The sequence below is a fragment of the Phoca vitulina genome, unplaced genomic scaffold, assembly GCF_004348235.1.
Source record: "Phoca vitulina isolate PV1807 unplaced genomic scaffold, GSC_HSeal_1.0 scaffold46, whole genome shotgun sequence".
NCBI lineage: Eukaryota > Metazoa > Chordata > Mammalia > Carnivora > Phocidae > Phoca > Phoca vitulina.
In genome coordinates, this window is record NW_022589749.1 from 6,779,817 (window position 1) to 6,797,193 (window position 17,377).

A 17,377-nucleotide genomic window follows, 5' to 3' on the forward strand; every position below is an offset into this window, starting at 1 on the left:
TAAAATGTTGGTAAGCTGGGTGTTGGGAAAAAGAAGGTCCACCACACTATTTTTTCTACTTTTGGGTGTTTGAAACCTTCAATAATAAAGGAAGGTTTTTTATAGACAAAATAATAATAAATAAAAATGTAAAAGCTCCTACTAGCTCTCCCCGCCACACACATACCCCACTCTTGGCCGTGGCCTCCTGAAGGACAGAAAGGGAGCTGAGAAAGGCTGTCAGGCAGATGGTCTCCCTGGCTCTGATGCCGTGAATAATTATTAAGACAGCGGTAACCACCTGGGCAGGATCCAAAACCAGGCCTTCTACCCGGTCTGAATGAACTTCTGTTTTCCTTTGGCATCTGTCCTCTGTGCAGAGGAATGCTGCAATTTCTCATCCCATCCTCTTTACTGCAAACTCTGCAGTGTCACCAGGCACCACGGGCGGGTGAAAGCCCCCACCTCCTGACACCACGCTGCACGGCCCATCACCATTTCTGTGCAGTAGACTGGGGGCAGCTTGTCCTGAATGAGTCCACAGCACCACCCGGGAATGAAGGGGCAGCTGCAGACTCCCATCACCAGAGAAGGTCCCAAATGATGGATAAGCACTTATGAAGATGACGGACAAAACCAACCCAAGATCTGGTCCCCTTTCAGTTGCCTGTTGTAAGCCCAGACAGCCCCCACCCTCCAAGAAGGTGGAGAATCAGAAGAAAAATGAATTAAAAGGCATGGTCCCTGTAGAACAGGTTCAGACACACGAAACTGCAGCAGTCATGACAAATCTATAATTAAGTGTGGAATTAATTATGTGGCGTGGAATTTAGCGAGTGAGGTCCCTGAAAACTAACTGAAGCAGGTTTCTGGAAAGAGCTGAGGCCTGAAGCAGGTGAAATATTGAGACGGGTCCAAGGAAGAAAGGAAGACATCCCAATAAGTTAGGGAAGGCAAGCAAACATGGCTAAGAGGCCAGAGCTACTAAGGGGTGAAGGAGACTGGCAGATGAGTCTAGAAGCTGTGTGCTAGGAAGTGGTAGCAAATGGGGTTAGATGCAAAGAGTCAGAAAAACAATGGTTGGCCTTAAAAACCAGGCAGAAGAATCTTCAACAGCTGAGTGAAAAGCAGCATGGACTTGGGAGTCAAGTCTACCTGGAAGTGCACACCACAGCCAACCATTTGCACCCTGGACACAAGTTTCTCACTTCACTTTGGGCTTCAGTTTCTTCATCAAAATGCAAAGGCTATGTCTCAGGTAGGAAATAGGGAGCCACTGATGGTTTCTGAGCAGAAGGGGGAACAGGAGAAATGCTGAGTGCAGATTCACATGAAGGGTGAATGGAGGGTCAGACACAGAGGGAAAAAGAACAGCTCATGTCTTCTGGGGTGATGAGAGCCTGCGCCCCTGGTGTCAGGCGAGACTCCTATCTCCACCACTGCCCACCTGGGCGGTCCTGAGCAAGTGCGTTGAGCCCTCAGAGTGCCCACGGATGCAGTGAGGTGACTTCCCTAGCCCAATATGCAACACCAAGTAGACAACAAAGGCTAGTTTCCTTCCACACTCTGAGAGGAGAAAGACATTAGGAAAGAAGAATCAACAGCAGTTGGTGAATGGCAAGGGATGGCAGAAAGGGGACACAGAGGAGTTAAGAGAGGCTCTGAGGATTCCAGCCCATGCAGCCAAAGGATAAATAGCATGAGCACCAGAGACAGTGAAGTAAAGGGAGTTATCTGGTTTGAAGGGAGAACTAATAGGCTCCTATTTTGAATCCTCAAATTTGAAAAGACAGGACAGCCAAGAAACGTGGAAGGCATAATTTAAAAGGCAAAACCTGAGCTCAGAAGCACGATAAACTTAGGGGTAACCAGAATAGGTTGAGAATGGATGTGCTCCCCGCAGCACTGGCCCCCTCGATGAAGAAGACAGAGGACAATGGCGGACACAAAAAGAAGCAAGGTCGTTTAGGCGCAAAAGGGAAGCATGAGGCAGAGATGATAAAGTCCCAGAAAGCACCTTCGCTCTTATTCTCTGGGAAGATGTGAAGCGGCTCCAGCAAAATTAAACAACTCGAAAGAGAAAAACCTGACGCTGGAGGGGCAAAGAACAGAACAGAGAGAGACGCTGAAAGAGAAACAGTCCAAAGGAAACAAAAGAGCATTTGGAGTGTTTAGCTTGAGGAATAAAACCTCTAACTACGGCAATGCTCTGCCCACAGGAAGGCAGCAGCTCTTCTATTAAGCAACTGGGAGCTCAGGCCTACGTGGAAAATCCTGGTTCCAGCTCAGGCCTGCCGCCCTGGAACATTTTTTCAGCACAAACCTGGAGCCCTGGTTGGGGGCTGTTGTTCAGTGCAGTGGGGCTCAGGCACCACGGGGAAGGAAGATTTCTGCTAGAGATCGCCAGCAAGAATTACTATTCTAGACACAGCTTTGGGGTGCAGTTAAAGTCTTGTTTCCATAAAACCTAACCGTCTCCAAGTAGATTTTATAGCTCCCCTGAGCAGGATGTAATCACTTTAAAGAAATCAAACCGGACTGTGGGTTTTAAGACAGCCATTAGCTCCTCCTGGAGACACGTCGGTTGGCAGAGCTGCTGGAAGGATCCAGGACATCTGTGTAGCTGTCAGGGAAATGACTGTAATGCCCGTGCAAACTGAAAACAGCTTCAGACCACGGCAGAGAGAGGCTTGCGTAACAGGAGGAGGATGGGCTTTAAAAACAAAAATCAAATTACTAAGGAAAACAAGCTTTACAGCGCTGGGAAAAAATAACCCCAGTTATTATGATGTTGTGTGGGGTTTGTATGGGTGTGTGTTGTGGGTTTGGTTTTTGGTGTTTTTTTTTGGTTTTTTGTTTTTTTTTAAGTCAGAAACAGGAAGTTCAAAGCTAAAATTTTTCTGAAATTCATTACTGCCACCCTGAATTAGATCCCCTTGGGCAAGTGTGTAGACCAAAGTGTGTAGTCTCAAAGACTAAAATGTGCATTCACAATCCTCAAGCAGGGCCTCCATGTGAAAACTGCACAGGATTAAGGAGGAACATCTCAAAGCAAAGCCTGGAACATTCCTTCATACTTTTTAAGCATCAGAAAGCTGTTCCCTATTGAATATACAGAGTCTGAATCCATACCTCTCTCTCTCTCCTGAAAACAAATTCTATTCAATACTCAACACAAACACATCCTTTGTGTCTACCATGCGCCAGGCTCTCCTATAGTTTCTCCTGGGGCCTGCAGGAAACAAGACAGGACTACCTGTCCTTGTGGGGCCCACAGACTGCTTTGGGTTCTTGGGATAATATTCACATGGCAGACCTAAAATAGCAGGATCAAAATGTATCTCTTTATCTGTTCACCGTTTCATTTCAGCAAAACCTCTCGTTATTCCAACAGACCAAGTAAGTCATCTGCTTCCGTGAATTCACGGTACAAGAGACAAGCATGAAAACAATAGCCACACAGAGTGCCGTGAACCCCAAGGAGAGCAAGGAGTATCAAGGGAAGGGCTGCTACTAGGTGCACCTGTAATAAGAACCGATCCATGCATACGGACAGGGATCCAGGAAGGTTTCCCTAAGAAAATGACTCTGAGGCTGGGAACTGAGGAACGTTGTTAGTAAGGTGAAGTGAGAAAGGAATATTCTAGTACAAGCCCACCCATAACACCATATGAACAGTCATATTCCCATCAGATGTCTAACAGGCAGTTCAAACTTTAACATGTCCAAAATGAAAGTTGACCACCTGCCCCCAAACCCGTTCCTCCCAGTCTCCCTATCTCAGTAAACTGTGACTCCATCCTACCAATTGCTCAAGCCAAAACCTTTCATCATATCCTTGCCTCAGCTCTGTCGTACCACACAATCCATCAACTCTACCTTCAAAATATCTCGAGAACCCAACCACCCCACTGCTGCTACCCTGAACCAAACCACTGCCATTTCTCTGCTCGGATTACTGTGATTTGCCTCTTTGCTGGTCTCCCTGCTTCTATCTACCCCTTACAGAGTGTGTCATGTGGCAGCCAGAGTGACTACATCCCTCCTATGCTCAGAACCTTGCACAGACTTTCTATCTTTCTCCAAGTGAAAGCCAATGACTTTACACTGTAAATATTATAATACTTGGAAGAGAGTGCAAATACCCTATAAATGCAGCCATGCAATGTGCACCTCACCAAGACGCACAAGGGCTGAGTTCAGTTTTCAGGTAAGGCACGTCGCAGGCACAAAATTCTAGGATCATAACCTGCCTTTTCATTTATGTAGTGAGTATCTCATTTTAGCAGAACTTTACTTCATTACAACAAATCTAGAACTATTATCCGCCTCTTTATGTTTATAAGCAGGGATATGCAGGAGATAGAAGATGTTTACACAGATCAAAAATGGGCAGTCTCTAGAAAAAAATCACACTTGAGGTCACAACGTCTTCATCCTACAACATACTCCAGAAGAAGATCAACAAGTTGAATTTATTTTAGAAGCAAAGGAGAAAAGACCCAAAGAGATGCACAAGAGACTTTGTATTTAAGATGCGTCAAACGCAGAAGTAATTTGTAAGTGTCTTCTAGGGTAACATACCTGAAAGGACACACAGAGTTTTACAGATAACCAAGAGTGGGGCATAGAGACAAACAAAACACAGCTGTCAGAGTTAAGTTACGAAAGGCATTGCAACTTAGATCTCTGGTTCACTTTTATTTTTTTTTTTTTAAAGATTTTATTTATTTATTTGATAGAGACACAGCGAGAGAGGGAACACAATCAGGGGGAGTGGGAGAGAGAGAAGCAGGCTTCCCGCTGAGCGGGGAGCCCGATGTGGGGCTCGATCCCAGGACCCTGGGACCATGACCTGAGCCGAAGGCAGACGCTTAACGACTGAGCCACCCAGGCGCCCCTCTGGTTCACTTTTAAAGACTATCAGAACACATGGTAAGAAGGAACTGATCCAAATTTATCACCTCCCAGGTAACAACTGAAGTATGATCGCTAAAATAATAATGCCTTGCTGCTGGGATCAAACTTCAGTTTCAGAGGATTTAGATTATAATGAGTCTCTGCTTTCACACATCCAATTTTTTCTATAATGGTTTGGTTCTGTTCTTAGCCATATTCCCTTGGCCCCAACCTTAAAGGGCAATTTTTTTTTTTTTTAATTAACTGGATTTGATAAGCAGGTACCTAAGAGATCCTGAAAGCAGACCATCAGCTATTTAGATCTAGCTTCGGTTATCAGATTTAACCTTAGTAACTCTGATTTAGTGAATGACAACTTATCACATCAGACTGACCTCTACGGAGAAAAGACATGATCTTGTTTTTTTCCATTTCCCCCAAAAGCCAACTCAATCCCCCTCACCTTTGTTGTTAATGATGTATAAAAGATGACCTGAATTTGAAATGTCAGAGAGTGAAACCATCAGGTTAGCATTTAGAATCAACCTTCTTTTTCCAAGGCCAGAAAAGCCAGGCTAGGAGTCGTTCTAAGTTCACATCCTGACTCCACCAACAGGATCGTGAAAAACACCCCTACTGCCGTAAGCTCTCTGGGAAGGTCTGACTTTGTTTCCCTAAGCACTGCCTAAGTGAACTTAGTGTTCAAAAACCCACCCCTACGACAGACACCCACCTCACTGCTGTCATTTTCTTGAAAGTTCACAGTCACTAAAGAAAAAGTGGTGTGTACAAATGATCGCCTCGGCTACCATTTTAAAAGAAAGTATAAGATGAACATGGATCTAGATTATAAAATAGCTATTTCTTATCTTTACTAAGGTTCGACATCTTTCAATTTTAATTAAAAACGGTATTTTTCAGACTTTAAATACACTAACCAAAATCGTGTACAATAACATAATAAAAATTAAAGATGAGTAAAAACCATTGTGTTTTTTAAGGTGAAATATTTAAAAATGTTAATATTAACAACAGTCAGCAAAAATAGGAAAAGATGCACGCACAAGGCTACTCATTGTACTCTCTGTGATACACTGAAACTATCCAAATGCCCATCAATAGGCTGAAAGAACGATGGTACATCCACATAATGGAGTACTATGCAGTAAAACTGAATGAAGACTATCTCTAGATACTACTGTGGAGTGATCTCCAGGACAGTGAAAACAGCAAGGCTGGAAAAAAATGTGTAAAGTTACACTACTATTTATCTATGAAAGAGAGGGAATATGGAAATATATACATATGTGCTTATACTTTAAAATGTAACGATAAACTACAACTTTTTAAAAAATGGCTATACATATAGGGAGAAAAGGACAGGGTACAAGGGAGATTTCTCTGAATATACTTTTTAGGATCAAAAGCAACATTTCATATAATTATAAATAAAATTTCTAAAATCCAAACCTAATATGAAACCCATAACCTAATTATATACCCAGTTAGTTTACAACCACACAGAGAAGACTATTAGAAATGAGTTTAAAGCTTAGGAATGAGATTACCCATCTCTGAAGGATCTACCCTAAGAGATGTTGTTTTTGTTGCTCTTTAATGGAAAAAAATATTAAACTATTTTTAGTAATCACAACTCAGCAAAATCTAGACCATAAGGGAACTTTCAGGACAAAGGACCTGCTTTCTCCAACAACAACATCAACAAAAAAGAGGGTGCTATGGTCTGAATGTTTGTGTCCCCCCAGAATTCATGTTGAATGAAATTCTTGCCACCAAAGGTGATGACATTAAGAGGTGGGGTATCCTTATAAAAGAGACCCCACAGGGGCGCCTGGGTGGCTCAGTCAGTTGAGCGTCCAACTCTTGATTTCAGCTCAGGTCATGATCTCAGGGTCATAGGATTAAGCTTAGGATTCTTTCTCTCTTCCCCCTCTGCCCCTTCCCCTGTGCCCCCGTTCCCTGCTCCCATGCGTACATGCACTCTCTTTCTCTAAAAAAAGAAAGAGAGAGATAGACAGACCCCACAGTGCTCCCTCATCCCTTCTGCCATGTGAGCATACAAGAAGTCTGCAACCCAGAAGAGGGCCTTCACCTGACCATGCTGGCACCCTGATCTCAGACCTCCAGAACCATGAGAAATACATTTCTGTTTATAAACTACCCTATAGCAGCCTGAACACACTAAGACGAGGGAGAGGGGGAAGAAGGAAGGGGGGTAAGAAAGGATGGAAGGGAGCCAGAATATTAAGAGACAGAAGACTTTTAAAAGAGACAGATGTGTGAAGCTTATCTGAATCATAATCCAACAAATTTTTTTAAAATTATAAAACACCTAGCATAATATAGTGATGTTTGACGAACTTTTATTTTTTCTAGATGTGGAACAGTATTTTGATTAATTTAAGAACTCCATAAACACCGAAGTATTTATGACTAAAATAATAATAATTGGCAAAGTTGATAATGATGTATGGGGGTTCTTTATACAAGTCTATTCTATATAATACATTCAAAATTTTTTCTTAATCAAGTAGGAAAAAGCACTTCTCGATGCACACAAACTGTGTGTATGTGCCCTCGTGCACACATGGCAATCAGGGAAATGTGACAGTGAATGACATCCATTAATGTTAAGGAATTATTGTTAATAGCTTTAGGTGTAAGAATCATATTCTGGTTAAAATCTTCTGTGTGTGTGTTTTTTTTTAAGATTTTATTTATTTATTTGGCAGAGAGAGACACAGTGAGAGAGGGAACACAAGCAGGGGGAGTGGGAGAGGGAGAAGCAGGCTTCCCACCAAGCAGGGAGCCTGATGCGGGGCTCGATCCCAGGACCTTGGGATCACGACCTGAGCCGAAGGCAGATGTTTAACGACTGAGCCACCCAGGCGCCCCTGGTTAAAATCTTTTGAAACGAAATAGTTATAGATTAAAAAAACACCTGGAATTTGCTTCAAGATAAGCCAAGGCTGGGGGCACCTGGGTGGCTCAGTCGGGTGAGCATCCGACTCCTGGTTTTGGCTCAGGTCATGATCTCAGGGCTCCACGCTCAGTGAGGAATCTGCTTGAGATTCTCTCTCCCTCTCTCTTTGCCCCTCCCCCCCCCGCTCTTGCTTGCTCTCTCTCTAAAAATGAATAAATAAAATCTTTAAAAAAAAAAAAGATAAGCCAAGGCTGGGAGAATTAGTGGGGAGTAGTTAAAAAAGACTGGCCAGGGATGCCTGGGTGGCTCAGTGGGTTAAGCATCTGCCTTTGGCTCAGGTCATGATCCCGGGGTCCTAGGATCAAGTCCTGCATCAGGCTCCTTGCTCAGCAGGGAGTCTGCTTCTTCCTCTGCCTGCGCTCCCCCTGCTTGTGCTCTCTCTGACAAATAAATTAATAAAATCTTTTTTAAAATAAATAAATAAGACTGGCCATATATCAACAATTGTTAATACCTGGTGACAGATACATTGTTATGATTATGCTCTTCTCTCTGCTTTTGTATATATTTGAAATTTTGCATAATAAGAAGTTTTGAAAAATAGGTTCTCCAGACTCCCGTAACAGCCCTGAGCGTCTGTCCATCAGCAAAAGAACAGTCCGCCCCTCTGCTGAATCCACAGAGGAAGATCAGGCAGCAACCAACAGAACAAACTATGCGCACCCACGGCAACCTGGACAAACATCTTGGACGGCAGGTAGAGCAGAGGCGGCCAAACAGAAGGGCACGCGGCTCCATGTATATGAGCTTCCCGAGCCAGCAACAACCCCCCACCCCCAGGAAACACCCAGGAGCGCGGCCTGGACCAGAAATGCATGCGTGCAGGCTCGCAGCAGCATGACCCACAGCGTCCGGAACGCGGACGCCACCCAGCTGTGCGTCACGGAGGCACGGACGCACGACGCGCTGTTCTTTAACCTTCAGGGAATGGAGCCCGGGCGCGCCAGGACACTGGTGACCCCCGAGGGCGTTATGATCTGCCAGGAGGCCAGTCACAAAAGGACAAGTCCTGTAGGATCCACTCTCAGGACATCCTGCAGCGATCCGACGCGCAGAGACGGAGCCGCTGGGCCGGGGAGCCGCTGGGGACGGAATTCCGGTGTGGGACGATGGAAATGTTCTGGAGGGGGAGGGTGGCGACAGCTGCTGGACACCGAAAATGTACTCAATGCCCCTGAACCGAACGCTTAGAAATGGTTAAGATGTGAAATTTTGTTTTCTGTATTTTACCAGGATTTGAAAGGAAGGAGAACACCTAACGCTGAGTGGAGGAAAGCCATCGGCGGTCACCCGGCAGGGGTGGAGACGGGGAAGGCACACCTGGGAAGGAACCTCCCAGAATGACAGCAACGTGATGCCCGAGGGCTGGGTTAGTGGGTACACAGATGGACACCTGTGTCAGAAGCCAATGAGCAGAACTCTTCAAATGGCTGTACTGTGGGGCGCCTGCGTGGCTCAGTTGGTTAAGTGTCTGCTAAGCGTCTGCCTTAGGCTCAGGTCATGATCCCGGGGTGGTGGGATCCAGTCCCGCATCAGGTTCCCTGCTCAGCACGGAGCCTGCTTCTCCCTCTCCCTCTGCTCCTTCCCATTGCTCATTCTCTCTCTCTCTCCAATAAATAAATAAAATCTTTTTAAAATTTTTTTTTAAAAAATAGGTTCTCCAAATTTTAATGTAAGGTTTGTAAAATTTCTGTACTTATCCATCCTACCTCATGAGGCTTTATGAAGACTACATGAAATGAATGGAATAAAGTGAATGTAATTAAAATGAATAGAAATGCTGCCCTTTATTTTCTCCGCTGGTGAGACAGAATGAAAAGAGTACTGAGCTTGAGGTTTAAAAATCCTGACTCGGGGCGCCTGGGTAGCTCAGTCATTAAGTATCTGCCTTCGGCTCAGGTCATGATCCCAGGGTCCTGGGATCGAGCCCCACATCAGGCTCTCTGCTCCGCGGGAGGCCTGCTTCTCCCTCTCCCACTCCCCCCTGCTTGTGTTCCCTCTCTCGCTGTGTCTCTCTCTGTCAAATAAATAAAATCTTTAAAAAAAAAAAAAAAAAAAATCCTGACTCATTATGTTGATCATCACTTTCTTGGTGATGCCCTTCATCACTGTCTTCCCTCTCTCGACCAGAAGCTCCTTAAAGACAGAAACCCTGTCTACCTTGTTCGCCACCGTGTCCTTGGTGATTAACCCAATGCCTGGTATGAACGAATAAACTTGAGCTCAAGTTCCTGTTCAGTAATGTGGAGCAAGGACTATGACTGTTCTATTCTGCACCCAACCTCAATGCCGCAGTACAATCAGTATTTGTGGTATAGAGGCTGGACAATTTACTTAACCTCCCCAAACCTCAGCTTTCTCCTCTATAAAATGGAAATAACGTCTTTCTCAACAAGTTGATCTGACCTACTGTGGTTTTAAGGACTTCATGTGGCCATTCATTCATTCGTCCCACAAATATTTATGAATTCTAAAGTCCTATAGAAAGTATGTAATAATCTATTGTTCCCATAAACAGAATAGTAATAATAAAATGACACAAACATTAGCTAAATGTAAATACCCATTCAACAAATATTTATGGAGTTTCTACTGTGTACTAGGCACCGTGCCACATGCTAGGGGTAACTATGAAGGTAAGTATGATACAATTCTTGTTTTTGAGGAAGTTTTCAGTCCAATGGATGAGAAGAAAGAGAACGACATTACAATACAAATTGGTAAGTGACATACCAGAGTGAAACAGGAACACAGCACATTCCCTCTGGAGACATTCTCCTACCCAAGTTGGTTTCAGGAAAGAAATCATTCACTTAACTTCCCAAAGTTATAAATGTCAACTCCCAAATTAAAACCGCCATGAGGTATTTCACTTTTACTTATTCACTGCAATAAGGCTATAGATTCTCTCTAAAGCCAGCCAATGCTGGAAATCTTCCAAAGGAATTAGATCCTTTTGTTTTTCTGGGTTTTTGCCAGCAGTCCAAACCAAAAGAGGCAAATGGAGCTATTGGCTCATCCATTTAATATTAACTGCCAACTCCCTTCTCCCAGAACACAATGCCCTTCTATTTCAAAGAAGCCCCCTCAGCAACTTGTTCCATGTCAATCAATGGCTGAATTAAGAAAGAACACAGATTCGAGTCTTTCAGATCCAATTCCAAATACAGGGCCAACTTCTCTCTCATTAAAAATAGGATTTAATAACTCGTGTAAAAAAAATTTTTTTTAATAACTTACCTCAAATTCTTCCCAAAAGCCTTGTTTGACTTTATCTGTGGTCTCAGCTAATTTGCTTAGTTCTCGAACTCGGCTTTCTATTTCAGCAGCATTGATACGTGTTGTGTTGAGGGGCTAATCAAATTCAGCAGTTGGTGTGAAATGAAGAAAGTATTACAAAAAAAGTGTTAATGCAAAAAAAAAGAGTTCCATGTTGATAATTCGTAAGGCAAGGACAGGAAATTCAAAGGACACGGTAATTCACAATAAAAGTTTTCAAATACAGTTTCACTTTCTTTTCTATTTTGTGAGGAAATATATCTTTCTTCAATCTCCACACACACTTTACTCTGGTAATATAAATTCAAACCTATTTTTCTTTATAAATAGACCACAACATTATTTAGAGAGATGATATAATCTGCCACTAGGTAAACTTCGAAATAGCAGTAACTCCAAAGCGAGTAAGTGTAATAGCCCAAAGATAACCAAAGGTAGATCTAGATTGCAAACTTGGTAAAAGCTTGCTTTAAAAACTCTATGAGGCCTTTTAGACATACACATGGAGATAATCATGGAAATGATGTAATATCTGGAATTTGTTTCCAAATACCACAGGAGAAGGGCAGTGAGCACAGTAACAGTGAAATAAGACTTGGTAAGCTGATCACAACTGAAGCTGGGTAACGGGTGTTTGGAGGTTCTTGAGACTATTCTACTACTCTGTATTTGGAATATTCTATATTAGGATTTTTTAAAACTTTATAAGGAGATGGAGCTTTAGCTTTCCAATATGCTCACCTGCTTGAGTTGTAGTACTGTGCCCAATGTTTCCACCATGGGATTCTTCTTGTAATGCTCCACAAGATCTGTCAAAGAGTCAAACCGTTCTCCTCCACCAACATCATATTTCAGTTCCTTTAAGACAAAACAAAACAAAACAAAACAAAATCCTGCTTATCACCTTTATGTTAAATTACAGTTTTTCCCAACTGAAGTACAGAGACTAACTCTCCCCCTCAGATCAAAGAGCTGTAGGAGCAGAAAGGAGAGGAAGCGAGGATGATGATGAACCTGAAAGGCTGGCCCAATGTGAAAGAGCTGACTGTGAGGTGTGAGAAGCTCTAAGTAAGTATCTCTCAGCAACTAGGGAACAAAAAATTGTCCCCTTCGTAAGTTAACTAAGTAGTTAAAGAAATGAAAAACAGTATTCTTTACTATTTACTTACACATATAGGCTAAGGAACTACAGAGCAGGCTGCTGAAGAGAAGGTACATAATAATTTCTCTCTGAAATACAACAAACTCCAAGGCTGGGTAGGCAGCACTGAAGGCCAACATACATGTCTCTACTTTCCTCTTCTAATGAAAATTTAAAAGGGAAATTATAAACAGAGGCCAGGAAATTTCTTCTGACAAAAAGATCAAAATAAGCTATTTCAGGGAAACAACAGGAAAAGATGCTTTTATTATTAAGAAAATACAATACCCTAGAAATTATATATGAAGATATTTGGGTACAATCTTTTATTTAAAAATAAAACAGAGGGGCGCCTGGGTGGCTCAGTCGGTTAAACATCTGCCTTCGGCTCAGGTCATGTCATGATCCCAGGGTCCTGGGATCGAGCCCCACAAAGGGCTCCCTGCTCGGCGGGGAGCCTGCTTCTCCCTCTCCCACTCCCCCTGCTTGTGTTCCCTCTCTCGCTATGTCTCTCTGTCAAATAAATAAATAAAATCTTTAAAAAAAATAAAATAAAACAGTGATGGAAGGGTGGGAAAGAAGCACTTTCAGAATGACAAAGTCAGGACACCTCTGAAAATCCATTCTTTCATAAAAGCAACAAAAACACTAGTAGGGACCCCACGCCTGTGTGGCTCAGTCGGTTAATTTGGGGAAAAAAAAAAACTTAATTGGGGAAAAAAACTTCCCACTTAAACTGGGAGGAAAAAAAACAAGCTTTAGGGATGCCTGGGTGGCTCACTTGGTTAAGTGTCTGCCTTTGGCTCAAGTCATGATCCCAGAGTCCTGGGATGGAGCCCCATGTGAGGCTCCTGCTCAGCGGGGAGTCTGCTTCTCCCCCTCCCTCTCCCTCTGCTGCTCCCCCTGCTTATGAGCGCGCACTCTCTCTCTGTCTCTCTGACAAATAAACAAAAAAAATTCTTAAAAAAAAAAAAACACTAGTAAAAATTGTCACCAAATTTTTCAGAACTCTGGAAATTAACCAAGAAGTTGCAACAGTCCAAGGAACATTCATTCAAGAAAAATGATTGAATCTTGGTAAGGAGCAAACTGTGGCATTTTAACTTGCCGTATATTCCCAAGTATCTCTCTCTAGCTCTTCTGTAGCCTTGAAAACCAACAGCCTCATAACCACGGTAGCTGTGAAAGCCAGCAACCTAGCACACCTAGAGGGGACAGAATGAATTTCGGAGCTCTCGAGTGACCTATCCCCAGAGAATAATCCCTGTGGGCAAACCTTGTTTTACTGCACTTTGCTTTACTGAACTTTGCAGATAAATATTTTTAACAAATTAAAGGTTTGTGGCAACCCTGCATCGAGCAAGTCTATTGGCAGCCATTTCCCAACAGTATTTGTTCACTTCGTGTCTCTGTGACATTTTGGTAATTCTTTCAGTATTTCAAACTTTTTAATTATTATTATTATATTTGTATAATAATACATATATATATATATATATATACACACTGTGATCAGTATTATGACTCACTGAAAGCTCGGATGATGGTTCATACTTTTTAGCAATAAAGTATTTTTTAATTAAGGTATGTTGTCCAAAAAAAAAAAAAGTATATTATCTATTGTTTTTCAGACATAATGCTTGCACACTTAATAAACTACAGTGTAGTACAGCATAAACATAACTTTTATATGCACTGGGAAACGAAAAAATTAATTTGACTTGCTTTATTGCAGTATTCATTCTACTGCAGTGGTCTGGAATTGAACCCATAATATCTCTGAGATATACCTGTATTTGACCTATTTAGCAGCTCCCTGGAAAAGTCCTGTTTTCAGAGCTTATGTTTATTTGACCTGACTTAGAGCTCACTCAGACCTGTCTTCAGGGGATCTGCCCAAAACAATCAGCAGCAACTGTTTAATATCACAGCAGCCTGTGGCGGCAATACTAGTTAAGGCAAATAAGAGACTGACCAAAATGAAAAAAAGGAAAATCTAGGCAATGTCCACAGAGGGCTTGGAAAACCTCTAACATAGAGAGACAAACCAAGAAAGACTCTTAATTATAGAGAGCAAACTAATGGTTATCAGAGAGGAGGCAGGTGGGAGGATGGGGAAAATAGGTGACATGGATTAAGGAGTGCACTTGTTGTGATGAGCACTGGTTTTTGTACGGACAAGTTGAATCACAATATTGTACACCTGAAACTAATATTACACTATATGTTAACTAACTGGTATTTAAATTAAAAGTTAAAAAAAAAAACTCTAACATATTCTTGAGAAGCTAGAAGGCTTTGTGTATGTGCAGGGCTGTGTAAAGTCAGGGGACGATCCAAGAAAAACCTAATCTTCACCTCTAGCTGACCTTGAGGTTCTGCACAAACAGAAAGTGAAGGCTAAGGCAAAGTTGTAATCCGCCAGGGTGCTGAAACCGTGCCCCAACACACACACACACACACACACACACACACACACACACACAGCCCCCTTGGCAAAGGTTGGGAGACTTAATGGTTCATGGCATTTAAGGAAACCTCTGTCCAATCATTAACTGACCACTAAGCTAACCAAGCAAAGACTTGTGGCTACACATGGCAGAGAATAAAGGAAAGTCACCAAACATAGAGCAATGTAATAACTACAGCAACAATAAAAAGTAGCAACAACCCTGGAAAAGATGACATCTGATTTCCAGAATCACCACATCATATTATTTAAAATGTCTAGTTTCCAACAAAAAAATTAGGAAACATGCACAGTGATGGGAAAGTATGGACCAAACAAAGGGGGGAAAAAGCACTCAATAGAAACTGTCCTTGAGAAAGCCCAGATAAAGACTTGAAATCAGCTAGTATAAATATGTTCAAAGAACTAAAGGAAACTGTACTTTATAAGTTAAAAGAAAATATGAGGATGTTGTCTCACCAGATAGAGAGTATCACAAAAATCTGTACACAAATGTTCATAGCAGCATTATTCATAATAGCCAAAATGCCCATAAATTTTTTAATGGAGAAACAAAATGTATTCTAGCCATACAATGGAGTATTTGACAATAGTTTGTTGACACACACCACAATATGGATAAACCTTGAAGACATTATGCAAAGTAAAAGAAACCAGATGCAAAAGCCACAGATTATATGATTCTATCTATATGAAATATCCAAAACAGGCAAATCCATAAAAACAAAAAGTAGATTGATGGATGCCGAGAGGTGGAGGGAGAGGAAATAATGGAGAGTGACTGGTAACGGATACAGGGTTTCTTTTTGGGGTGCTGAAAATGTTCTGGAATTAGTGTCGGTAGTTGCATAATATGTGCATATACCAAAAAACTGTCCACTTTAAAAAGGTGAATTGTATGGTCTGTGAATCGTACCTCAATAAAGCTGGGGTCTTTTAATATATATTTAATTTAAAAACTGAAGAAATACGTGAATAGACAGTTTCTTTTTAGGAAAGTTTGACATAGTTGACCAAGAATCAATCTCCTTAGTCCTGTCGCCACATTAAAAACAAGAAATTGTGAGTTCAGGGGCGCCTGGCTGGTTCAGTTGGTGGAGCACGTGACTCTTTACCTCGGGGTTGTCAGTTTGAGCCCCGTGTTATGCGTAAAGATTCTTAAAAATAAAATTCAAGAAAGAAAGGAAGGAAGGAGGGAAGAAAGACAGTAAGAAAGAGTGAGTTCAATTCTCCTAGCCTTGACGCAGGAACTCTAATATGAAGGAAAATGCAGGCACAGGCCAGACTGTGACAATCCTAAGGAGGAGCTGAGGCCTTCACTTCAGAAACAGGGAGACTGAGGCCGACTCTAGCAAAAACAGATCAGGTGCTCCAGGGCAAAAGGTGATGTGCTGAGGCATGACTTAATCTGCCAGCAATAGACTGGAAAGAAATAATTTAATAAAGTTCTGAAATGATGAAACCATTGTAATAAATAATACTCTAAAAACATATAAGCCTGTGACTGAGCAAAGAAAATCTGACTTTGGAAGTGATGTCTGTCTTCCTGAGCAGAAGAATCACCCAAAGACGACATTTTGCCGGACCGGTAGTTCAAGTGGGACTTTACCTGACAGCGGATCATGACGTGGGTCACTTTAGACTTGCCATCATTGCTCTCCCCTTTGTCGTCACCAGTTCGGACAGACAGAACAAAATCTCCAGGGTGGCTCTGGCTCTCTCGTACCAGAAAGCTACCGTGTTTTCCTTTCTCAGTTAGTAATTTCTCTGCTTCTTTCCCAGAGAGGTGTCCATGAAACCACCTAAATTTGTTTAAATGAAAATCAATTGAGTTCTGCCACGGGTTCACAGTATTCTTTCACAAAACTACCATACATAGCCAGCTCTCCCAAACACTATTAAAAAACAGACCCATTCCTCCAAGAGACTGGCCAATCCCACATGAGATAATTTGCATCCCAAGCAGGCAGGAAAAATGAGAAAGATGTTAAGAATAAGCATTAAACTTTTTAAATGAGCCCACAGTCATTTGTAAACAAATGCCCTCAATCTTTCCTATTTTCTTTTGAATCTCCCATCTTTTAAAAATGCACTTTGTCTTTTCTCCATGCCCTACACCAAAACGACCAACTATTTAATCACAGCCATTTAAAGAAATTAAAATAGTGGTGCCTGGGTGGCTCAGTGGGTTAAGCATCTGCCTTCAGCTCGGGTCATGATCTGGGTGTTCTGGGATCAAGCCCCATGCTGGGCTCCCTGCTCAGTGGGGAGTCTTCTTCTGCCCCTCCCCACTCCCCCACCCCTCCCATCCCCACTCATGCTCTCTCTCTCAAGTAAATAAAAAAAAAAATCTTAAAAAAAAAAGAGAAATTAAAATAGAAAGTCATGGTAGAGACAAAAAAAATCATTTGAATGTTTGCCCTTGCTTTGGTATGTGAATACTACATAAAAAAGGAAACTATAAATTAATTCAAGCATTCCAAATTTCTTATATTTCCCACCAATACTTCAAAAGCCTCCAAGTTTGCTGTCAACATCTTTGGACTGTATACTGGGTTATCATTTCAAGCTCTAAAGCATATAACATCTAGAGAAAGGGTGAGGG

The 17,377-nt window shown here is 42.1% G+C and overlaps 1 protein-coding gene across 2 annotated transcripts in view; it reads right to left on the reverse strand.

The window, feature by feature from the left end:
- Window positions 1–17,377, reverse strand: part of PTPN11 (protein tyrosine phosphatase non-receptor type 11) — an 81,501-nt gene that overhangs the window by 33,279 nt on the left and 30,845 nt on the right. For both annotated transcript variants that reach the window (XM_032431262.1, XM_032431261.1), the window contains exons 4-6: window positions 16,382–16,574; window positions 11,903–12,019; window positions 11,123–11,236 (exon numbers count right to left, since the gene is read on the reverse strand). In XM_032431262.1, the coding sequence (XP_032287153.1) occupies window positions 11,123–11,236; window positions 11,903–12,019; window positions 16,382–16,574 (424 nt within the window). The remainder of the gene's footprint in view (window positions 1–11,122; window positions 11,237–11,902; window positions 12,020–16,381; window positions 16,575–17,377) is intronic.